Here is a 25,523-nt window from a genome sequence, read left to right on the forward strand (position 1 = left end):
GGTTAATACAATGAGGAGAGCATCTTCAAATACGGTTTAAATAAATGCACGTGTGTTAAGTATAAACAATGCTACTTTAATTTCACAAACATTGCACCTAGAACTACCTTACATAAAAAGTTTAGTCACTACTTGCAATTAGCTTGTTAAACTACTAAGAATGGTCTGATCAACTTTTGATACAAATAATAAAAAAGTAATCCTAAGAAAAGTGTCTTGCACACTTTATCTACTACCCACATCCTGAAATGAAAATAACACGTTACATCAAATTGATTTTTGTTTGGTCTTAAATCAACTTACACACGCATATGTCTTCGGGCTGCAGGTAAAGTATCGTCAGTCTCTTTCAGAATATACAATCTGGCCGCATGAGTACATTTAGTAAAATAGTCCACATAATCAATCCCATCGCCATGTACAAGGTAGGATTTCTGTTCTCGAGGATTAAGCAGCTCGTCCCTCAATTTTAGCGATTCCTGATTGTCAAAGTCCCACTGATTGTTCGCATAGTACTCGAACACTTCAAATCCTTTCCAGACCCGTTTCTGGACTCTGCACAACCTAAAAAAAATTATAATTCCCATACAATTGAAATTTTTACTTTGTTTTGTGTGCTATGCTTACACCGGTTTGTAACCCAAAACTATAAGAAGAGCGTCCACCAGGACTGCAGGCACCAAGTGGAACAAGAAGAAACAGATGTAGTGGACAAGTTTTGAGCGTTTCATAGAGCCCCCAGGATACCAAGCCACTCCGTTTAAGGGTATTCTCTCGTTGATTACCTATAGACGAATATCATGAAATGTGTGATCTTTTAATATCCATGAAACCAAACCAAAATTATGAAAGAATGTAGGGATCATCTGCAGATTGTTGTAAGCCAACTATAGAAGGTTTATCATTTTTCAGGTTCCATAAAGGTTTAATTACAGCAAAAGTATACAAATTTCATTATGTTTTTCTACACTTTTTAAGTCTTAATAGGTTTTGCCATAAGAACTGAGAATAGTATGAATGGATGCTTAAGTTCTTGAAAAACCTAAACAAATGACTGAAATACTGTACCTTTCTGCCAATATTAATAATTTCCTCCATGGTAATTTTATATTCGGCAGAACTAGTCAGGTTAAAAATCCATTTGTTGGTTCTAAAAAAAAAGAAAACTCAAAGTTAGTTTAATACTTTCAATGATTTATGTTGATCAACAATCATGGCTCCATACGTTTTCAAGCTCCATGGAGCGTGGATTTGATGACAAAGTTGAAAATTGCATGTGACTTAGATTAAGTGTGTAAAAATACTAGAGACTAAACCAAACTTATCTAAAAATTTGTTCTTAAACCCAACTTAGAGAGTGCCGGAGACCTCTTTATTTGCAGTAAATTGCAAATTTACGAACAAAGAAGCAATAACAGAAGGAAATGATAGGCAGCTGCTAATGAGTTCGTACTTGATAGAAATCTTTTAGATAAAGGACTGGTCACCACCATACCCTATAATAACACTTCTTGTAAAGGCGTGGTGAAAAAAGTAGACTTAGACTTGGAAGAAGACCATCACAAGATTATATTTATTCCCCAATCAATATTACAAACAGAAGAGCTCTTAATAAAGACTACAAAGAGGATGGCCCAAATAGCCCCAAATTTGTTTATCTAAAACCCAGTTCTATTTTAATTACCTTTGATGGGACTTACCTACCAAAGGAAATCAAAGTTTTTAATATTCATAGAGATGTCGTTCCTTACATCCCATCAGAAGTGGAACTATGTAAGGGAATAGAAAAGAAATTTGTAAAAATAGGGGTGTCAAAATTTGAACTGTCAGACACACAGTTTGAAAGGACAGTCAGGGACAAAATCGCCTGTAAAACCCACTTGAAGTAATAAAATAACTGTTTTAAGCACATATTTGGAATTCTCATTAAATTTCCTATCCAATAACCTGGAAAAACCTATAAAATTTGATACAGTCAGGGAGAAAAGCGGTGTTAAAATTTGAACTATCAGACACACAGTTTGAAAGGGCAGTCAGGAACAAAATTGCCTGTAAAACCCACTTGAAGTAAGAAAATTACCGTTTTAAGCACATTTTTGGAATTCTCATTAAATTTCCTATCCAATAACCTGAAAAAAAACTACAAAATTTGATACAGTCAGGTAGAAAAGCATTGTTAAAATTTGAACTGTCAGAAACCCAGTTTGAAAGAGCAGTCAAAGGCAAAACCGTCTGCCAAAACCAACTTGGAGTGAGAAAATTACTGTTTTAAGCACATTTTTGGAATTTTCATTAAATTTCCTATCCAATAACCTGCAAAAAAACTACAAAATTTGATACAGTCAGGTAGAAAAGCGTTGTTAAAATTTGAACTGTCAGAAACCCAGTTTGAAAGAGCAGTCAAAGACAAAACCGTCTGCAAAAACCAACTTGGAGTTAGAAAATTACTGTTTTAAGCACATTTTTGGAATCCTCATTAAATTTCCTATCCAATAACCTGAAAAAAAACTACAAAATTTGATACAGTCAGGTAGAAAAGCGTTGTTAAAATTTGAACTGTCAGAAACCCAGTTTGAAAGAGCAGTCAAAGGCAAAACCGTCTGCCAAAACCAACTTGGAGTGAGAAAATTACTCTTTTAAGCACATTTTTGGAATTTTCATTAAATTTCCTATCCAATAACCTGGAAAAACCTACAAAATTTCATACAGTCAGGGAGAAAAGCGGTGTTAAAATTTGAACTGCCAGAAACCCAGTTTGAAAGAGCAGTCAAGGACAAAACCGTCTGCAAAAACTAACTTGGAGTGAGAAAATTACTGTTTTAAGCACATTTTTGAAATCCTCATTAAATTTCCTATCCAATAACCTGGAAAAACCTACAAAATTTGATACAGTCAGGGAGAAAAGCGGTGTTTAAATTTGAACTGTCAGAAACCCAGTTTGAAAGAGCAGTCAAAGACAAAACCGTCTGCAAAAACCAACTTGGAGTGAGAAAATTACTGTTTTAAGCACATTTTTGGAATCTTCATTAAATTTCCTATCCGATAACCTGAAAAAAACTACAAAATATGATACAGTCAAGGAGAAAAGCGGTGTTAAAATTTGAACTGTCAGAAACCCAGTTTGAAAGAGCAGTCAAGGACAAAACCGTCTGCAAAAACTAACTTGGAGTGAGAAAATTACTGTTTTAAGCACATTTTTGAAATCCTCATTAAATTTCCTATCCAATAACCTGGAAAAACCTACAAAATTTGATACAGTCGGGGAGAAAAGCGGTGTTTAAATTTGAACTGTCAGAAACCCAGTTTGAAAGAGCAGTCAAGGACAAAACCGTCTGCAAAAACCAACTTGGAGTTAGAAAATTACTGTTTTAAGCACATTTTTGGAATCCTCATTAAATTTCCTATCCAATAACCTGGAAAAACCTACAAAATTTGATACAGTCAGGGAGAAAAGCGGTGTTAAAATTTGAACTGTCAGAAACCCAGTTTGAAAGAGCAGTCAAGGACAAAACCGTCTGCAAAAACCAACTTGGAGTGAGAAAATTACTGTTTTAAGCACATTTTTGGAATTCTCATTAAATTTCCTATCCAATAACCTGGAAAAACCTACAAAATTTGATACAGTCAGGGAGAAAAGCGGTGTTAAAGTTTGAACTGCCAGAAACCCAGTTTGAAAGAGCAGTCAAAGACAAAACCGTCTGCAAAAACCAACTTGGAGTGAGAACATTACTGTTTTAAGCACATTTTTGGAATCCTCATTAAATTTCCTATCCAATTACCTAAAAAAAACTACAAAATTTGATACAGCCAGGGAGACAAGCGGTGTTAAAATTTGAACTGCCAGAAACCCAGTTTGAAAGAGCAGTCAAAGACAAAACCGTCTGCAAAAACCAACTTGGAGTGAGAAAATTACTGTTTTAAGCACATTTTTGGAATTTTCATTAAATTTCCTATCCGATAACCTGAAAAAAACTACAAAATTTGATACAGTCAAGGAGAAAAGCGGTGTTAAAATTTGAACTGTCAGAAACCCAGTTTGAAAGAGCAGTCAAGGACAAAACCGTCTGCAAAAACCAACTTGGAGTTAGAAAATTACTGTTTTAAGCACATTTTTGGAATCCTCATTAAATTTCCTATCCAATAACCTAAAAAAACGTACAAGATTTGATACAGTCAGGGAGAAAAGCGGTGTTAAAATTTGAACTGCCAGAAACCCAGTTTGAAAGAGCAGTCAAAGACAAAACCGTCTGCAAAAACCTACTTGGAGTGAGAAAATTACTGTTTTAAGCACATTTTTGGAATCTTCATTAAATTTCCTATCCGATAACCTGAAAAAAACTACAAAATTTGATACAGTCAAGGAGAAAAGCGGTGTTAAAATTTGAACTGTCAGAAACCCAGTTTGAAAGAGCAGTCAAGGACAAAACCGTCTGCAAAAACCAACTTGGAGTGAGAAAATTACTGTTTTAAGCACATTTTGGGAATTCTCATTAAATTTCCTATCCAATAACCTGGAAAAACCTACAAAATTTGATACAGTCAGGGAGAAAAGCGGTGTTAAAATTTGAACTGTTAGAAACCCAGTTTGAAAGAGCAGTCAAAGACAAAACCGTCTGCCAAAACCAACTTGGAGTGAGAAAATTACTGTTTTAAGCACATTTTTGGAATTTTCATTAAATTTCCTATCCAATAACCTGGAAAAACCTACAAAATTTCATACAGTCAGGGAGAAAAGCGGTGTTAAAATTTGAACTGCCAGAAACCCAGTTTGAAAGAGCAGTCAAGGACAAAACCGTCTGCAAAAACCAACTTGGAGTGAGAAAATTACTGTTTTAAGCACATTTTGGGAATTCTCATTAAATTTCCTATCCAATAACCTGGAAAAACCTACAAAATTTCATACAGTCAGGGAGAAAAGCGGTGTTAAAATTTGAACTGCCAGAAACCCAGTTTGAAAGAGCAGTCAAGGACAAAACCGTCTGCAAAAACCAACGGAGTGAGAAAATTACTGTTTTAAGCACATTTTTGGAATTCTCATTAAATTTCCTATCCAATAACCTGGAAAATTTGATACAGTCAGGGAGAAAAGCGGTGTTCAAATTTGAACTGTCAGACACACAGTTTGAAAGGGCAGTCAGGAACACAATTGCCTGTAAAACGCACTTGAAGTAAAAAAATGACTGTTTTAAGCACATTTTTGGAATTGTCATTAAATTTCCTATCCAATAACCTGGAAAAACCTACAAAATTTGATACAGTCAGGGAGAAAAGCGGTGTTAAAGTTTGAACTGCCAGAAACCCAGTTTGAAATAGCAGTCAAAGACAAAACCGTCTGCAAAAACCAACTTGGAGTGAGAAAATTACTGTTTTAAGCACATTTTTGGAATCTTCATTAAATTTCCTATCCAATAACCTGGAAAAACCTACAAAATTTGATACAGTCAGGGAGAAAAGCGGTGTTAAAGTTTGAACTGCCAGAAACCCAGTTTGAAAGAGCAGTCAAAGACAAAACCGTCTGCAAAAACCAACTTGGAGTGAGAAAATTACTGTTTTAAGCACATTTTTGGAATTCCCATTAAATTTCCTATCCAATAACCTGGAAAAACCTACAAAATTTGATACAGTCAGGGAGAAAAGCGGTGTTAAAGTTTGAACTGCCAGAAACCCAGTTTGAAATAGCAGTCAAAGACAAAACCGTCTGCAAAAACCAACTTGGAGTGAGAAAATTACTGTTTTAAGCACATTTTTGGAATCTTCATTAAATTTCCTATCCAATAACCTGGAAAAACCTACAAAATTTGATACAGTCAGGGAGAAAAGCGGTGTTAAAGTTTGAACTGCCAGAAACCCAGTTTGAAAGAGCAGTCAAAGACAAAACCGTCTGCAAAAACCAACTTGGAGTGAGAAAATTACTGTTTTAAGCACATTTTTGGAATTCTCATTAAATTTCCTATCCGACAACCTGAAAAAAACTACAAAATTTGATACAGTCAGGGAGAAAAGCGGTGTTAAAATTTGAACTCAGACACACAGTTTGACAGGGCAGTCAGGGACAAAATTTTACAGGAAATTTTATTTTATTTTTTTTTTAACTGGGTATTATTATATTGAAAAACCTATACTCACTTTCCTTTCATGGCCACAAACACAAATACAGAAAGAAGAGTGGCATTCACTAAAATATCCACTGGAATATAATCGGCATAACTGTCCTGTTTGCAGTACATCGTCCTTATCACCCCTTTACCAGCCCCTATCAACAGCCCCATGGGACCGTTGATGTTATCAGTCCATCCGGGTATCGGTTCTTTCCAAATGGGTATCACTATAGCAAAAATATATAGGTAAGTAACTAAATAAATATAAATAAAAGTGAATCTTACCGACTGATGGTCTTAAAATCATTACTGGCAAGTTATCTTTCTGTTCAGCAACCAGAGCTTCACCCAATGCTTTCGTGAAGGCATAAGTGTTGGGAATGTCACCTAATATCCTGAAAAAAAAACATTAAAAAGTTTAGCATTAAAAAGAGCAGTTTAAGATGAATATTTTCAGCTTTTTCCAGTCGCTGAAATCTCAAAAATAGCGGAGATACGAACTTTTCAAAATTTTTTGTCAATTTCTAAAAAAAGTCGAATATCTCGGTTACGGTTCGAGTTACGGAAATTTTGCAAGATACTCAAAATGTTTAGAACGACTTTCTGCATCCAGTAGTCTAGGTTTACATCCATTTAAAACCGAATAAATGCGGTCACAACTGACAGGGCGTTAGTTTCAAATGTCAGTGTTTTTTTTTTGTTTTTTGAACTCCCTGTATGTTCAATCGTGTTGCGGTTAGCACGAGGTGAAAGAATCGTTCAAGACGAACATATTGAGTTTTTTACTGTCTCTGAAATCCAAAAAAATGGCAAAAAATAATTTTCTACCTCCAGTGGGCAAAGTTTACACCCACTTATTAGAACTAGAATGTTTTCGTTTTTTAAAACACCCGGTATATGTTTAATCAGGTTTTTCTTAGCACGTGATGAAAGAGCAGTTTAAGATGAATATTTTGAGCTTTTTCCAGTCGCTGAAATCTGAAAAATAGCGGAGATACGGACTTTTCAAAATTTTTTGTCAATTTCTAAAAAAAGTCGAATATCTCGGGTACGGTTAGAGTTACGGAAATTTTGCAAGAGACCTAAAATGTTTGGAACGACTTTCTGCATCCAGTATTCTAGGGTTACACCCATTTAGAACCGGATAAATGCGGTCACAACTGACAGGACATTAGTTTTAAATGTCAGTGTTTTTTTGTTTGATTTTTGAACACCCTGTATGTTCAATCGTGTTGCGGTTAGCACGAGGTGAAAGAATCGTTCAAGACAAACATATTGAGTTTTTTACTGTCTCTGAAATCCAAAAAAATGGCAAAAAATAATTTTCTACCTCCAGTGGGCAAAGTTTACACCCACTTATTAGAACTACAATGTTTTCGTTTTTTAAAACACCCGGTATATGTTTAATCAGGTTTTTCTTAGCACGTGATGAAAGAGCAGTTTAAGATGAATATTTTGAGCTTTTTCCAGTCGCTGAAATCTGAAAAATAGCGGAGATACGGACTTTTCAAAATTTTTTGTCAATTTCTAAAAAAAGTCGAATATCTCGGGTACGGTTAGAGTTACGGAAATTTTGCAAGAGACCTAAAATGTTTAGAACGACTTTCTGCATCCAGTAGTCTAGGTTTAAACCCATTTAGAACCGGATAAATGCGGTCACAACTGACAGGGCGTTAGTTTCAAATGTCAGTGATTTTTTGTTGTTTTTTGAACACCCTGTATGTTCAATCGTGTTGCGGTTAACACGGGGTGAAAGAATCGTTCAAGACGAACATATTGAGCTTTTACTGTCGCTGAAACTCAAAAAATGGCGGAGATACGGAATTTTCAAATTTATTACCAGATTTCCAAAAAAATAAAAGTCAAATATCTTGACAACGATTAGATTTACGGAAATTTTGCAGAGAATCAAAAATGTTCAAAATAATTTTCTATTTACAGTTGGCTAGGTTTACATCAACTTAGAGCTGGGTAAAACTGACAAAACGCTAGTTTCATATTTTACTTTTTTTTGTATTTTGAACACCCTACAAATTTTAAAAATGCCGAATATCTCGAAAACATTTAGAGTTTTCGTTTTTTAAAACACCCGGTATATGTTTAATCAAGTTTTTGTTAGCACGAGATGAAAGAGCAGTTTAAGATGAATATTTTGAGCTTTTTCCAGTCGCTGAAAGCGGAGATACGGACTTTTCAAAATTTTTTGTCAATTTCCAAAAAAAGTCGAATATCTCGGATACGGTTAGAGTTACGGAAATTTTGCAAGAGACGTAAAATGTTTGGAACGACTAGACGATCCAGTAGTCTAGGTTTACACCCATTTAGTGAAATAGACCGCAGTTAGTGGATGTTTGCCTTTAAACTATAAAATATTTTTTTAAAAAACGTCAATTAATAATTATTACTCTACTACTACTATTTTTGATGGTTTTGGCAACGTTGTAAAGCACCTATTGCGCACAGCTACGTCAATTTTGGTTCGTTTTATTAGTTTCGAACTAGCGTATCCTCCTCTCTCAAATACTATTGCAACGGTATAGCAATGTTCTAGTTTGGAACCTAACCCTACTAATACAAAAATCAATTTAACCGCCATTGGTACTTCAACGTCATAAACCATGCAGTGTTGCCAGGTCCGGACACAATTCTCCATCTCTGGGGAATTCAAACCACATTTGGATATTTGAGAAACACTTTTTTGAAACGTGGGTAAATAGTAAATACTAATACAATGCTCCATTTAAGAAAATCACAAAACCTGGCAACTTTTTTAAAAAGTTTTTGGGGAAATTATATTATTTAAGGGTTGGCAATACTGAAACCATGTCAAAAGTCATTTGGTAAAAATTATTACATTTAATAGCAACACTTATAGTTACATCAAACCTAATCAGGAAAAAAATGTCGTAAGAACGTCAGAAAGTTTTATTTTTTGTTATAATTTGAAAAATATTATATTTTTACACTCATAATTAATATTCCAAATGATAAAAACTGCTTTTTTAGTTTGGGGAATCATTATGTTTCAGTAAACATATTTTTCCTTTTAATTGTAGTTTATGCATAGGACTGAATACTTACAAATAATTGTTTGTTTTCAGTTTAATATTGAAATATTTTAAAGTAAATTTACCTCTTAAAAATGCTAGTAAATGTAATGATTTAATTGTTTACGAGCTAGTAATTCTAAAAATTGTTTCAAGTCATTTCTTATACTTATAAGTTGCTATTTTTTTAACAAATAACAATTATTAACTCGTTTTGTTTATTGGCCAGTAATGTAGGAAATATTAAGAAAAACATGTGTCATTTTCTGGGACAAACGACAATATTTTGCACATTGAGAGTGATTAAGTTATTTATTAAGTTTGCAGCAATTACACATTCATTTTAACTGTTTTAATTATGATAAATTTACAAAGTATTCAGGTAAATAACACTTACAGTGGAAACTAATGATAGTAACTGGTTTTCGTGCAGTTGATAATTTTTTATCATAAAAATTGCAAATTATGTCACATAATTTTAGACGATATTAAAAATGTATCATTCAACATCATCACAACTATATAGTCTATCCGGCGAACCTACGGAGTAATAAAAGCGAAAATTAGGAGGGGTTGACCGGCCCCGTCCATTAATATTGGTCTATATCCGGTCCGTTTTACAATATAACATCTTCTTCTCTCTCTAATATAAGGACTTCTCGGGTCTCATGTCTCGATTCACTTTTACGTACCTGTTTTACAGTGTAATGCGGGTCGACCAAAGTTGCCGCCCATCAAATTTTATTACTCCGTAGGTTCGCCGCATAGACTATAGTTAAGTTTGGTTTTGTATTTGATTTCGATAGTATCAGTGAAGACAAACACAATCTCTAACTTAAAATACACATACAACATACCATTCATCAAAATATAACAATTTCTTCCTATTAACCACCATAGAGGATACTTTGATGGAATATATGAGATGTGATGAGAGAGAAGAGTAATGAGACTGGTAACACTGTCAACTATCGGGCAACTTTCTGTCCACGAAACTATCCCTTCCATGTAAAAGAATGTAGTAAACATAACAAAAATGTTATACAGGGTATTCCATATGTTTGGAAACGGTCTACCTTTTTCCAAAAGGTGAAAGCTACAAAGAATTTTGGAATATCACGTAAAGTTAAAAAATCTCTTAGCTTAGCCATAGTCATTATGGCCAAAGGCATATTCGAAGGAACCCTCTGTGATCTCGTAGAAAGGGAGTTAGAAACCACCAGAAGATGGTGTTTATCAGTGGGATTGAGAATCAACTCATCAAAAACCACAGGGGTATCCTTCACCAGGAGAACAAGACTTCAGCACTTGAGAAGTATCCGCTTCAACGACGAAAACTTAGAGTGGCGGCAAGAGGTTAAGTATCTAGGACCCTAGACTCAAAACTTCTCTGGAACCGCCACGTAGAAAAGATTGCCAGCAAGGCAAGGTGATCACTGATGGTGTGCACAAACATGATCATATACGGCGCAGTAGTGTGGCACAGAAAAACCGAACTTGCCACAACAAAGAAAACATTAGAGATGGTGCAGAGATTTGCATGTCTTTGCATAACGGGAGCAATGAGATCGACCCTCACGGCAGCACTAGAGGTAATTCTCAATCACACACCGCTCCACATCATGGTGAGAAGAACTGCTTGGGAAGCACATCTCAGGTTGGATAAGGCCGGATTTAAAAGGAGAGCACACAGTGCAAGGGACTCACTACCCACTGGCAGTGCACACCTCGCCGATCTCCCAACCGACGAAATGATCAGGAAGTTTAGTTTCGAAAAACAATTTTGAACGGAACTGAGCACCAAGAGATATTGGAGCAGAGAATCCATTCAAACATTGGGAAAAAATATCATAATATGGTATACTGACGGATCTAAAACTCCCGAGGGGACTGGAGCAGGAGTCTACGGGCCTCGCACCAAATACTCCGAGCCCATGGGCCAGTTCCCTAGCATGTTTCAAGCGGAAATTCACTCCATAGAAAGGTGTATTCAGTTCAACCTCGACAGGAAATACCGGAACAAGGAAATTGATCCTTTCCGATAGCCAAGCCCCCATCAAAGCGTTGAGCTCATCTAACATCAACTCGATGGTTCTGGAGTGCCTAGGAAAGCTCAATGATCTAGGAAGGAACAACAACGTTACCCTCCTCTGGGTTCCGGGGCACGTCGGAGTAGAGGGTAACGAACAAGCAGATACTCTGGCACGAAAAGGAGCATCAGCGCCACTGATCGGGCCAGAACCATTCTGCGGCCTTGGAAAAGCATATGTCCAGGAAGAACTTAATGAAGATGAAGAAGAACTGAAAGCAAAGCTTCCAGGACTGAGGCAGGCCAAAGATCTCCTCGGCAATTTTAACCGAGCAAGATCGAAGACACTGATTAACCTCAGCAAATAGTCTCAAGGCATTAACGAGGTTTCTAACAGGTCATTATCGACTCAGAGAACACCTAAGGAAGCTAGGGCTAGAAGAGGACAGGTTTTGCGGAGAAGAACCAGAAACACCCCACCACATCTTGCTGGACTGTTATGCTGTGCGCCACAGAAGATTAAATACACTGGGATTACCCCAGCTGACTGTGGAAGAATTACCTCGAACAAACCCACTCAAGATCCTGAAATTCCTAAAGGAACTAAATCTTCAAGGGCTGCTATGAACAAGGAAACCTTGAAATAGCAGAAAAAGATGGGGTACAATAGATAATCAGTTCGCAGTACATCTGTCACCATCCACACCTACCATTACTTGTAAAACAAATACGCCTTTAGTAAAATGTCATGATGACGTTCTACCAGCTGTCACTACTATTGTGGTTTTCTAATTTTTGTCTGCAAATGTACAAGTTAACAATATTCTATGTATTTTTTCAAGTGTCCAACGCGCTGTACACCCCAGTATACTTCCAAGAGGAAGAAGTGAGACACGTGAGAGCGATATCCGGTCCAAAACCTCCTTGCGAGGAGGACAAACTGGTGGAATTACTCGCTGAACGACAAATCACCAGTCCCGAAAGTATCGTGGGTATCGCGATTGCGGACTTCGAAGGCACTTGTTCAGCCACCACATCCACTTTAAGGAAAGTGGACGAATTGAGCAAAAATTGTACACTAGTGGAGAGTTTATACACGAATCTACTGAGCGGTTTAAAAACTTTTGACTCCCAACTATGCAAAAATAACGACTTTTACAAAAGATACGACCGTTACGACAAGTGCTACACTGACTTGAACAAGGACTACGAAATGTGCCAGGGCATTCCAGACTGGAACGAGGCAAATCCAGAACGAGTCTGCAAAACGTATAAAAAAATCGTGGATTGTTTTTACATTAAGACGGCTAAAGTGTGCGGGATCAAAGCTGCTTTAACACTGAAAGAATTGATGGTGGACGTGATCGATTGCACGCTAACAGTAAAATGTTCCGTGTCTTCTAACCCTAAAATTAAGGACGCGATGCCAGAAAAGTATATTGAAACTCTAGATAAAGGACCCGAAGCCAACCGAGGTACTGTCAGTTTAATCTCTTTGTTTCCATTATCGTTGATCGCTAATATATTGGTACTGTGAAGTAAAATTTTACTTACTTTGGGGTAATGGTTTCGATGATGTCGTCGCTCAGCCATTCCACTGTCTTGATAACTTTATGTGGGTCTGCAGGCGGTGGATATGGTTTTTCGTACAGGATTCTCTCGTTTAGATGACAGTAGGAAGTAGATACGTGGCAAAAACACTGAAAATTATAATGTTTATTTAATACGTGATAAACAACTTAACTCAAAACATTTGTACTAATTATGGATGTAACATCAAGGGCCTGTAATATGCTCTTTCTTGAGCGTTTCTTCAAATTAGCTTCTTCAAAATCTCTCAATGCAAAGTTCGATGTCATTGTATGATAATTTCACAAAAATATCTTTAACAGAGTTATTAACAAACAAGATTTTTGTAAAATTGGCAACATCGTTGATGAGGTGAAAAAAGTGTGTGTGTTCTTACTTAAAAAGGGATGAAACTTATGTAGGTTAGGATAATTTGAGATTATTGAGGTTAAGAAAGTGCCATATTACAAGCATTCTTAATTTGGTGGTAATTTGAAGAGAGAACAGCTCTTAAAACAATCAAGAAGAGATCCTCGTTTTTCCTGCTGATAAAGGAAACGCAACAGTGATCATATCAACCGCTGATTACGAACGGAAAATCGAAACCCTTCTGGATCCCATAACCTACAGCTCGAAGATTTAGGACCACAAACCAACTTATTTAAAGATTCCACGACAGTCGCTGTTGAAGATATCTCGAAGCTCAAGAAGTCAGAGGCCCATCCATCCCAGACTTTATGGTTTACCCAAAATACGCAAGCTGGATGTACCTCTGAGCCCCATCGTTAGTGCCATAGGAAGCCCTACGTATGAGATAGCAAACCAACAATAGGAAAGACGGACAGCTTCATAAAAGAGCACATTTTGTGTACTTTATCTCCAGGTGACGTCTTTGTGTGTTTTGATGTTGTTTCTTTATTCACTATGTTACCCATCAAAACAGCTATGGAGCAGATAGAAGGAGAATATCCACTGGACTTCACCAAATTGTTCAGACACTGCCTAACCACCACTTTAACCACCATTCTTCGCACAGAATGATGGTGTAGCAATGGGCAGTCCTCTCAGTCCGGTAATAGCAAACTATTTTATGGAAACTTTCGAAGTAAATACTCTGGCTACCGCTCTAAAGAAACCAAAGTGCTGGTTGACGAAACCTTTGTAGTTTGGAGCCACGGTGAAGGCGAACTGAAGCAATTCTTGGTACATCTAAACTCCATAAATCCAAGAATTCAATTTAGTTTGGAGACCGAAAAAGAAGGACGTCTACGTCTACCTTTCCTGGATGTAATGGTGACAAGGAAACCTAATGGAACACTGGCTCACACGGTGTATCGCATACCAACACACACGGATAGTTACCTCAATAGTGAATCTAATCATCACCCTAGAGAAAAAAGAGGAGTGATCAAAACCCTGTCGGAGCAGGCAAGAAGGAATTGTGAACCATCAGAGTTAGAAAAGGAGCTTAAACATCTGGAAAGGGTTTTTGGATGGAACGGATACAGTAGAGAACAATTCAACAGACCCACTCGCCCAAGAAACATCGAACTACGTAGACAACAAACGGGGGATGTTGAAGAGAAAGTTAACGGATAGGATTGGAAGGATTTTAGAGAAGCACAAGGTCAAGACGGTCTTTAAACCAACCGGCACGATGGAACAGAGTCTCAGATCGGCAAAGTACAAACGGGATTCTTTATCGGCTTCTGGAGTTTTCAACACGAGAATAGCATGGCACAAGAGAAGTTGTAGACTGGGACAGACCGAGAAATTTTTTGCCAGCATTGGCAGAACATGCACTTTCCAGAGGGCACGATATTCGTTTTGAAGTCTTGGGGGAGTTGAAGGGAAGTCGAACTATGAATTGATACCACCACTTTTTACTTCTACTGCTTGCTACATTCCGCTTACTTCTTGCGGAATTAGAACTATGAATCCAGCTTAACTGTGGTAGCATTTCGAATTCTGTTCATCTTCAGCATTTTTTGTTAGACCAATGTTTGAATATGTTCCCAAAGAAAGAAATCTAACGGGGTGATCCTGGACTCCTTGGTGGCCAATTAACGGCCCCTTTCCATCCAAACCATTTATCCGGATATTCAACATTCAGTCATGTTTGTGCTGGAAGAGCAAAATGGGCTGCAGCCTCATCCATTGTATCTAGGTACATATCATGTCATATCATTTTGGAAAAAACTCCATAAAATGTTGTCCATTTAAACGGTGTTGTTCATTTAAACAGCGATCCATTTTAAAGGTTTCCCAAAATTTCTGCAAATACGTTGGCATTTGCTGATGACTCCATCTGTGGAAACAATGGCCTCGTCTCTCCACAAAAATGTTGACAAACATATTGTTTTCAGCCATTCTTCCTAGAAACCAATGGCAGAAATCGATACGACGTTGAAAATCTTCGGGGAGCAACGTTTGTATTTTAGTATAGTGATATGGATAATCCCCTTTTCTTCTCTTTTTATTTAAATTGTGAAATATTCACAATTCTCTCAGTTTTGTTCTTCTTATGACTTTCGCGTCATAATGCCTCTGGTAGGGAAGTTTGTTGCTGTATATTCTAGACGCCGTAAGAGAATTACCGTGACATCTTCCTAAAGTTAGGATCATATCCACATATTGGCGATTGGAATGAAAGTTAAGATGAAACTAGTTTCTGTAAAGAATGATGAACAAATCTAATTCTAAAGGTAAAATATCCAAAATAACTTGTTGGTTTTTTGATACACCTTGTAGATATATTGTAGATTTAGCAGTTTGACAAAGTGACAGTCATACCGTTTCAAATTATGAAAAAAAAAAAATCTGAAATTGAAATTTGACCACATTTTGACATTTTTTCTTAAATTCTCATTGTATGTTTAAGATTAATTAAGAATAAAATTTGTGTAGGCAAAATTTTAAAATTTTAGTTTATTGCCTTTTTGCAGAAATTTGTTGTGTGTTTCAAAATAACCTTAAAATCGAGAATTGTGGTCACGTTATGTTAACAAAATTTTTATTTTTTAACTCCAATTTAATTCTCAAATTCTTGTCTATTTTTGACAGTTGTCACGTGACAAGTTAATTGCTACTATCAGTTTTAGTTTAAAAATTCTAGTTTTGTTTTGACAAATACTTATAAGAAACTGGAATCACCACATATTCTTCGAGACAATAATAGATTTTTCTATACCTAGACACGTAGGAAGAAACTACTATGTTTTGCTAAAAACAGATATCAAACTACCTAAAAAGAATACATGTGTGTCATATGTTTTCAAATTATGAAAAACTAAGCATACGCATACGTTTGAAAATCTCAAAATTGCCCATAGGAGATCAACTGTAAGATCAAAGAACTAGATACAAATAGGCAATATACTACGAATTAGTTTGAACACATTTGTATGTTAAATACTCACAACTTGAGTTTTTTTTCTGGAACATCCTAGTAAGTAACTAGATAAAATAGACATTTATTTAGAGGTACTTATCGAAGAGTTATACTTACAGCGAGTTTTTTACATTCCTTAGCCAAATCCAGCATAAACTTTGTACCTCTGGCATTGAGCAGTACGGCACTTTTCAGAGGTTCATCGAACCTAATAGTGGCGGCACAATGGAAAATTATATCCACTTCTTTAGTTATCAATTCCCTATCTTCTTTGCTTATACCCAAATTAGGTAGGCTGACGTCTCCTTCGATTGCCATGACTCTATCGATGACGCCTTCGCCTTTCTGCTGTTTCAGCATATCAAATAGCTGAAAAAAATTTGTATCATTAAAAATGTGCTAAAGTTCAAAATTCTAGTTTTAGATGCTCGAATAGTAATTATTGTTTACTTATATTTCAATGAAAATTTCGGCTTAATTAATGGTTTTGTGGAAGTGTTGATCTGTTCCTATAAAATTAATTTACTTCTTCCTTGTTTACGTTAATAAACTATGAGGAAGTCATAAAATTGTTTGCTTTCGAGGTTAATTACTCAATATTCTTCATATTTATGTGTGTTTTCATAAAATGTAGATTTTCTGGAAAAGTAGTTGAAATAAACTTGTGTTTTTGAACTTGTCGCAGTTCGTTCATTTTCAATTTGCCAGAAGACTCTAGCAGTTATTTAAGTTTGCCAGAGGCCTCTGGAAGACATTTTTAATTTGTCAGAAGCCTCTGAAACGTCATTTAAATCATTTGAAACTGCCAAATGCCTCTAGAGGACATTTTTAATTTGCCAGAGGCATCTAACAGTTATTTAGGGTTGCCAGAGGCCTCTGAAGGACATTTTTAATTGCCAGAAGCCTCTAACATTTATTTACGCTTGCCAGAGGCCTCTGGAAGACATTTTGCAGTGCCAGAAGCCTCTGAAACGTCATTTAAATCATTTGAAACTGCTATATACTTCTAGAGGACATTTTTAATTTGCCAGAAGCCTCTAACAGTCATTTAAGATTGCCAGAGGCCTCTGGAAGACATTGTTAATTGCCAGAAGTCTCTAACAGTCATTTAAGTTTGCCAGAGGCCTCTGAATCGTCATTTAAATCATTTGAAACGGTCAGATTCGTCTAGAGGACATTTTTAATTTTCCAGAAGCCTCTAACAATTATTTAGGCTTGCCAGAGACCTCTCGAAGACATTTTTAATTGCCAGAAGCATCTAACAGTTATTTAGGCCTTCCAGAGGCCTCTAGAAGACATTTTAAATTGTCAGAAACCTCTGAAACGCTATTTAAATCGTTTGAAACTGCCAAATGCCTCTAGAGGACATTTTTAATTAGCCAGAGGCTTCTAACAGTTATTTAGGCTTGCCAGAGACTTCTGGAAGACATTTTGCAGTGCCAGAAGCATCTGAAACGTAATTTAAGTCAATTGAAACTGCCAGATGACTCTAGATGACATATTTAATTTACCAGAGGCCTCTAACAGTTATTCAGGCTTGCCTGAGGCCTCCGAAAGACATTTTGCAGTGCCAGAAGCCTCTGAAACGTCATTAAAATCATTTGTAACTGCCAGATGCCTCTAGAGGACATTTTTAATTGCCAGAAGCCTCTAACAGTTATTTAGGCTTGCCACAGGCCTCTGGAAGACATTAGTAATTGCCTGAAGCCTCTAACAGTTATTTAAATTTTCCAGAGGGCTCTGGAAGACATTTTTCTTTGTCAGTAGCATCAGAAACGTCATTTAAATCATTGGAAACTGCCAGATGCCTCTAGAGGACATTTTGAATGGTCAGAAGCCTCTAATAGTTATTTAGGCTTGCCAGAGGCCTCTGGAAGACATTTTTAATTGCCAGAAGCCTCTAACAATTATTTAGGCTTGCTAGAGGCCTTTGGAAGACATTTTTAATTTGTCAGAAGCCTCTGAAACGCCATTTAAATCATTTGAAACTGCCAGATGCCTCTAGAGGACATTTTTAATTTGTCAGAAGCCTCTAACATTTATTTACGCTTGCCAGAGGCCTCTGAAATCAATTTTGAAGTGCCAGAAGCCTCTGAAACGTCATTTAAGTGAATTGAAACTGCCAGATGCCTCTAGATGAGATATTTAATTTACCAGAGGCCTATAACAGTTATTTAGGCTTGCCAGAGGCCTCTGGAAGACATTTTGCAGTGCCAGAAGCCTCTGAAATGTCATTTTAATCATTTGGAACTGTCAGATGCCGTTAGAAGACATTTTGAATGATCAGAAGCCTCTAACAGTTATTTAGGCTTGCCAGAGGCCTCTGGAAGACATTTTGAAGTGCCAGAAGCCTCTAAAACGTCATTTAAATAATTTGAAACTGCCATATACCTCTAGAGGATATTTTTAATTAGCCAGAGGCTTCTAATAGTTATTTAGGCTTGCCAGATGTCTCTAGAGGACATTTTTAATTTGCCAGAAGCCTCTTACAGTCATTTAAGTTTTCAGAGGCCCCTGGAAGACATTTTTAATTTGCCAGAAGCCTCTAACAATTATTTAGGCTTGCCAGAATAATCTGGAAGACATTTGTAATTGCCTGAAGCTTCTAACAGTCATTTTAATTGTCAGAAGCCTCTGAACCGTTATTTAAATCATTTGAACCTGCCAGATGCCTCTAGAGGACATTTTTAATTTGCCAGAAGCGTCTAACAGTTATTTAGGCTTGCCAGAGGCCTCTTGAAGACATTTTGCAGTACTAGAAGCCTCTGAAACGTCATTTTAGTCATTTGAAACTGCCAGATGCCTTTAGAGGACATTTTTAATGGCCAGAAGCCTCTAACACGTATTTAATCTTACCAGAGGCCTCTTGAAGACATTTTGCAGTGCTAGAAGCCTCTAACAGTCATTTAAGTTTTCTAGAGATCCCTGGAAGACATTTTTAATTTGCCAGAAGCGTCTAACAATTATTTAGGCTTGCCAGAGGCCTCTGGAAGACTTTGTAGTTGCCAGAGCGTCTAACAATTATTTAAGTTGCCAGAGGCCTCTGAAAGACATTTTTAATTGTCAGAAGTCTTTGAAATGTCATTAAAAAAATGTCAAAAATCATTTGAAACTGCCAGATGCCTTTAGAGGACATTTTTAATTAGCCAGAGGCCTCTAACAGTTTAGAAATGTCGTAACTGCGTGCCACGTCAACCATGGACCATGGACAGAGATTTTTTTGGGTCTCTCATTTTTCCTAGATTCTTAGGGGAAATAAATTTAAGAGACTAAGAGATTATTTGAAAAAAAAAAACAACCAGAATAGCTGGTTGATAAATGACTTTAATTGATACCCCAAAAGAACATTATTTATACATATTGTTGTGTTTTTAAAATATTTTAACTCAAATTTCAAGCGTTTTGTTTCAATTTGCCAACAGTTTAGCTATTTACTTGTCAAGGGCTGAGAGAAGAAAACTTTATTCCGAACCACGTTTTTGTTACCAATTTTACGACATTTTGATAAGTTTTCAACATTTCAACTGTTGTCAACTGTTAGTATAATAGTTTTTATTATACCTTTTGATACTACCTACTATAAATGTCATTTTTGATGTTATTTATCAATCTTTTACAAAGTTTGTTTTTAATACAAAATGTGAAGAATCTATTAAAACTTGATAACGTCATGATTATAAAGTGTCTCATTAAAAATAACCCATTCAGAATATTTAATTTCTCTTTTTTATGACTTATAGTATACTATACAGAGTGTCCCAGACACAGAAAAAACCTTTTGTAAATTGAATATGTGCTAGATTCATTAGCTTATTTGATTTGTTTTTTTTTACGTTCTAAGTCCTCTAATACTAATTTTTATTATTGTTGTTTCTGGGGCTCCCTGTAACTGAACTCACACGCGTGAACAAAACGACGTATTTTACACAGAAACTCAACATTTTTAACCGGTTTTTGTTATAAAAAGGTGGATCAAGTGAATGACCTTTAAAATAAACTGTTATTCCATATTAAATTCGTTTTCCAAAAATAGAACCTATTTCTTTCTAGGTATTATCTGCAAAGTAGAAAATAATAAAGTTGAAAACATATTCGAAATTCATGAAGATACTGTAAGCACAGTAAGTATATCATTTATGTAAATAAACAAGACAATCAAAAATACTGTTTTGGTTTATTTGTTAAACATACAACTGGTCTGTGTTACTAAATGACGATGATTAGGGTAATTTGTTAAATGGAACCGGTTTTCATTGAAGACCTTTGACTTTGATATTGAATGGACACCAATAATAATATTTTCGCAATTTACATTTCCATATTGTGGTTTTATGTTGTTATGTAAGATGGAAAGAGCACTTGTCTACTTAAGTACCTAATAAAATCAAATTGAATTGTTGTTCTCCTCTCTTATACAGGGTAACTGCCTTTTTGTTTTTATTTTAATAATTGTAAGGTGTAATTATGTGTGATTCATATTGTATGTGTAGTGTAATAATTATGTATGTTATTTTTTTGCTGTTTTTGTATGTGTTTTCAGGGCTTTGTCAATGACTTTAAGTTTCCGACAATAAAGCTACTTTTTTGATTGATTTCAGATATTTGATCAACTAAATCAACAAAAAAAAACGAATTTCTAAAATGTTTTTATTTTTAATATTAAAATTGTACAATTAAGAAGAGTGATGGTAGTTTAATCGTTCAAGAACTACAGGCAGAGCAACAACGTTTGTTAAATAATGTTTATTGCTTGGTTTATTAAGTTGTTTACTAAATGTCTCATTAATTTCTTGTTTTCTTTCTTTGCTTTTCTCTCAGAAGTGCTGCACAATATTGTGTTAAAAGCTGCAAATTGGAACAAACATAAGTCAGTGGATACGCAAAAAGCAATTGCAATTACATTTTAATTGATCTTTTGATTTCATTTTTGTCACATCCATTACAAAAATATAAGCTTCATTCGGATTCATGATTCTGAACCGTTCAGAAACTGAACTCGACCTGATTTGGGCCATCTGCATAGATGGGATAAGTGTTGCTGTATACTGATTTACAGCACTATAAACAAATTATCGTGCAAATGGTCCAAACCCATATTATTCGAAATAGTTCAGAACTAAAAAGCTAGTGAAGTGAACATTTCAGAGTCAAGTAAGAACTTGAAGGTCCATTAAAATCTACTAAAAACGACATTAATGATTCTCTAAAAAATATTTCAAAATTCAAAAATAAGCTGTAGGCCTCTTTCAGACGGTCATTCCACGAGATTTTGTCGTTACTCTACGGATTTTTCAATAAAATATTTGACTTCTTCATCAAGAACATTCAAAGAATTTAAGAAAATTATGAAGCAACAATGAATTCAAGAATTGGAAATTATAAAATGACAAGTGGGAACTGTTTGTCGGAGAAACCAGACTGCAAGTAGTCTTTACAGCTCCATGGAGCCAAATTTGACAATTCTGACGTTAGAGCAACACTTCGGATTTCGATTCCAAACGCCCTATGATCTGAAAATCACATGACACCACGATTACAAACTTACACGAAAGTCACGTGTCCTTTGGATCATGACGCGTTTGGATTCGAAATCACAAACCGAAAGAAAACGGTTAATATCGTCCTTGCGCCACGTGACATCTGTCATAACTGGTAAAACTCATACACCTGAAAGTATAGAATGCCAAATAGTTTACAGCTCCATGGAGCCAAATTTGTCAGTTCTGTAGTGACAACTGACAAATTTTGCTCCATAGAACTATAAATACAATGTGCAGTATGATTTATCCAAGCGGTAGAACTATTTTGGAATGATAGTTTTGTTGAGAAAATTAGTTGTAGGTAATACTTTGTAGTGAGAGTTAATGTTTATTTCTGACTTTTGACAGCCGTCATTTCTTTTAGTATTCTAACCTGATGTATACACTTCTTTCACACATGTTTCTTTTGTTAATATAATTTTCTATTAAATAAACAGTAGACCTATTTTGTTAATGAATCCCTCAAGATTTTATCAAGTTTTGCGTCACAGATGCATGAATTTTGACAGCTGTCAAGTGACATAAAAAAACATATCAAAGTGTCTCTGTTAATGTCACAACAGTTAAATTTAACTCTATGGAGCTATAAATAAGTTACAAAGCAATTTCTTCAAAGCAGTATAACGATTCTGCGTATGTTGTTGGCGCTGAAAGAGTTTTGACAGTTGACAGCTGTCAAGTGATGCAACAAACATAATAAAATGTCACTAAACCCCAGTTGCACTGTTGTACTTTAAGCCAGGCTTCAGTTAAGTGTCGTTCAGACTGTGTCAATACAGTCGAAAAGAGTCACAGTCTGAACCACGCTTAACATAAGCTTGGCTCAAAGTGGGACGGTGCAAATGGCGGTTAACCTCACAAATGTCAAAGTTGTTGGGATTCTATTGAGGTGTAAATACAAGCTACAACTGTTTTGCATTTGTAGTTAGTTGATAGTATAACATGTGTCCCCTGACTATAAGCCGCACTGTAAAGTGTCACTAAGTGTCATAACTGTCAAATTTAACGTCTTAAACTGTCATTTAAAGTCACAACTGCCAAATTTAACTCCACAAAGTTTGTCAAAGTGGCCCATGTTTGTTTGCCAAAATGATTGAAAATGAATAGTTTTGGCTTTAGAAACGTTGCTTTGAATGTAATTTTCACACAAAATTACTACAACAATACCACTGGAAAGAGGAGCTCAAGACGGTTAATTTGAGTGGTTCAACCTCCCTGAACTCCCAAAAACAACCGAATTACAGGGTGTTCAAATCACAACTTCAACTGATTTCAAAATTTGTTGCATTAAACTAGTTTTCCCTAATAACTCGAAAACGGTGAAAGTTACAAAAAAATTACATGGAACCAAAAATGTTCCTAATCAACTCCTTAACCCAACACCGCAAATTTGCAAGACCGTTTTTGCTTGGAGTATACAGGGTGTGTATGAAAAGTATGATGATTAACTGTTTTTGGTCACCCTGTACGTAATTTTTAAGATATATATTTTTGCTCAATAACTCTGGAAAGAGGAGCTCAAGACAGTTAATTTGAGTGGTTCAACCTCCCTGAACTCCCAAAAACAACCGAATTACAGGGTGTTCAAATCACAACTTCAACTAATTTCAAAATTTGTTGCATTACACTAGTTTTTCCTAATAACTCGAAAACGGTGAAAGTGACAAAAAAACTACATGGAACCAAAAATGTTCCTAATCAACTCCTTAACCCAACACCGCAAACTTGCAGGACCGTTTTTGCTTGGAGTATACAGGGTGTGTATGAAAAGTATGATGATTAACTGTTTTTGGTCACCCTGTACGTAATTTTTAAGATATATATTTTTGCTCAATAACTCTGGAAAGAGGAGCTCAAGACAGTTAATTTGAGTGGTTCAACCTCCCTGAACTCCCAAAAACAACCGAGTTACAGGGTGTTCAAATCACAACTTCAACTAATTTCAAAATTTGTTGCATTACACTAGTTTTTCCTAATAACTCGAAAACGGTGAAAGTGACAAAAAAACTACATGGAACCAAAAATGTTCCTAATCAACTCCTTAACCCAACACCGCAAACTTGCAGGACCGTTTTTGCTTGGAGTATACAGGGTGTGTATGAAAAGTATGGTGATTGACTGTTTTTGATCACCCTGTACGCAATTTTTAAGATAGAATTTTTTGCTCAATAACTCTGGAAAGAGGAGCTTAAGACGGCTAATTTGAGTAGTTCAACCTCCCTGAACTCCCAAAAACAACCGAATTACAGGGTGTCCAAATTACAACTTCAACTGATTTCAAAATTTGTTGCATTACACTAGTTTTTCCTAATAACTCGAAAACGGTGAAAGTTACAAAAAAATCACATGGAAAAAAAAGGTTCCTAATCAATTTCTTAACCCTACACCGCAAATTTGCAGGACCGTTTTTGCTTGGAGTTTACAGGGTGTGTATGAAAATTATGATGATTGTCTGTTTTTGATCACCTTGTACGCAATTTTTAAGATAGAATGTTTTGCTCAATACTTCTGGAAAGAGTAGCTCAAGACGGTTAATTTGAGTGATTCAACCTGCCTGAGCTCCCAAAAACAACCGAGTTACAGGGTGTTCAAATCACAACTTCAACTGATTTCAAAATTTGTTGCATTAAACTAATTTTTCCTAATAACTCGAAAACGGTGAAAGTGACAAAAAATTATATGGAATCAAAAATGTTCCTAATCAACTCCTTAACCCTACACCGCAAATTTGCAGGACCGTTTTTGCTTGGAGTATACAGAGTGTGTATGAAAAGTATGGTGATTGACTGTTTTTGGTCACCCTGTACGCAATTTTTAAGATAGAATTTTTTGAGTAATGACACTGGAAAGAGGAGCTCAAGACGGTTAATTTGAGTAGTTCAACCTCCGGTTACAGGGTGTTCAGATTTGAAATAACAACTTATTTGAAAATTTGTTGCATTAAACCAGTTTTGCTAAATAACTCAGAAACGGTGAAAGTTTTTAAAAATTTGATAAAGAACAGAAATGTTTGAAAAGAACTGCTAAACTCATCCCTGGAAGTTTCACAGTCTGTTAGTGCCGCTACTATACAGGAGGTGCATAAAAAGTGTAGTGATTCAGATTTATTACTTTTTAAATTAATGACAGCCATGACAGAAAAATGACATCCGTCAAGCACAATTTCAATTATACTCATAAATTTACTGAACAAATTGGAATTTACTGGTAAAATTTGTACATTTTCCTGTCACACTAAATTTTACTTTATTTTACTTGGATTTCATTTGTTAATATGTTCCTTCATCTTTTCCTTCAACTTGACTATATTATTATTAAAAAACCAAAAGTAAAATAAACTTACCGGTCCTGCAAAAATTTCCCTGAGTCTCTCTTTCGGTAATTTCCCCTTTTTGCCGCGCACCAACAAAATCATCTTCTTCACGTTGCACACCCTCAACAATTTCTCCACCAGAACTTTCCCCATAAATCCCGTACCACCAGTTATCAACAAAGTTTTTTGGCTAAACATATCGGCAATCCGATCGGGATAATCTTCTAAATTTTCGGTCGACATTCTTTTGTGTTGTGTTTACTAGAGCTCGCTGAGATAATAATAGTCGATTACGACGGTAACCCGATTACAGCAAACGTACAATTTGTAATATTAATAAATTCACTCACAAAACAGCAGCTGCACACCGTACAAACTCGTTACAATTTATTGCACAAACGCGAATGTTAATGGGACACGAACCTGCTGGTTTACACGATTTGGAGCTCGGAAACTAGCAAAGCGCGTCGATGGTACCACACCAGGTTCTTGACGTGTTCTCTGGTTTGGGTGCCGCGAATGTGACGGCCTTCAGT

At 35.9% G+C, this 25,523-nt stretch overlaps 2 protein-coding genes across 3 annotated transcripts; one reads left to right on the forward strand and one right to left on the reverse strand.

The window, feature by feature from the left end:
• Positions 1 to 55: 55 nt before the first annotated feature.
• Positions 56 to 25,523, reverse strand: LOC145726894 (fatty acyl-CoA reductase 1). Of its 2 annotated transcripts, XM_081976177.1 has the most exons (10): positions 25,338 to 25,523; positions 25,018 to 25,258; positions 16,252 to 16,503; positions 12,729 to 12,874; positions 6,384 to 6,493; positions 6,127 to 6,325; positions 1,069 to 1,150; positions 628 to 785; positions 304 to 564; positions 56 to 243 (listed from the first exon to the last, which is right to left on the reverse strand). In XM_081976177.1, exons 2-10 carry the CDS (start codon positions 25,228 to 25,230, stop codon positions 147 to 149), a joined length of 1,518 nt encoding a protein of 505 aa, XP_081832303.1. In that variant the 5' UTR covers positions 25,231 to 25,258; positions 25,338 to 25,523; the 3' UTR covers positions 56 to 146. The 2 variants fall into 2 exon arrangements, with proteins under 2 accessions (XP_081832303.1, XP_081832302.1); XM_081976176.1 differs by having other exon boundaries at positions 25,018 to 25,522.
• Positions 11,917 to 12,718, forward strand: LOC145726897 (uncharacterized). The gene has a single exon (XM_081976179.1). It carries the CDS (start codon positions 11,923 to 11,925, stop codon positions 12,709 to 12,711), a length of 789 nt encoding a protein of 262 aa, XP_081832305.1. The 5' UTR covers positions 11,917 to 11,922; the 3' UTR covers positions 12,712 to 12,718.

Source organism: Ips typographus, linkage group LG3 (assembly GCF_016097725.1).
Source record: "Ips typographus isolate SLU linkage group LG3, UJ_Ityp_2.0, whole genome shotgun sequence".
NCBI classification, from domain to species: Eukaryota; Metazoa; Arthropoda; class Insecta; order Coleoptera; family Curculionidae; genus Ips; species Ips typographus.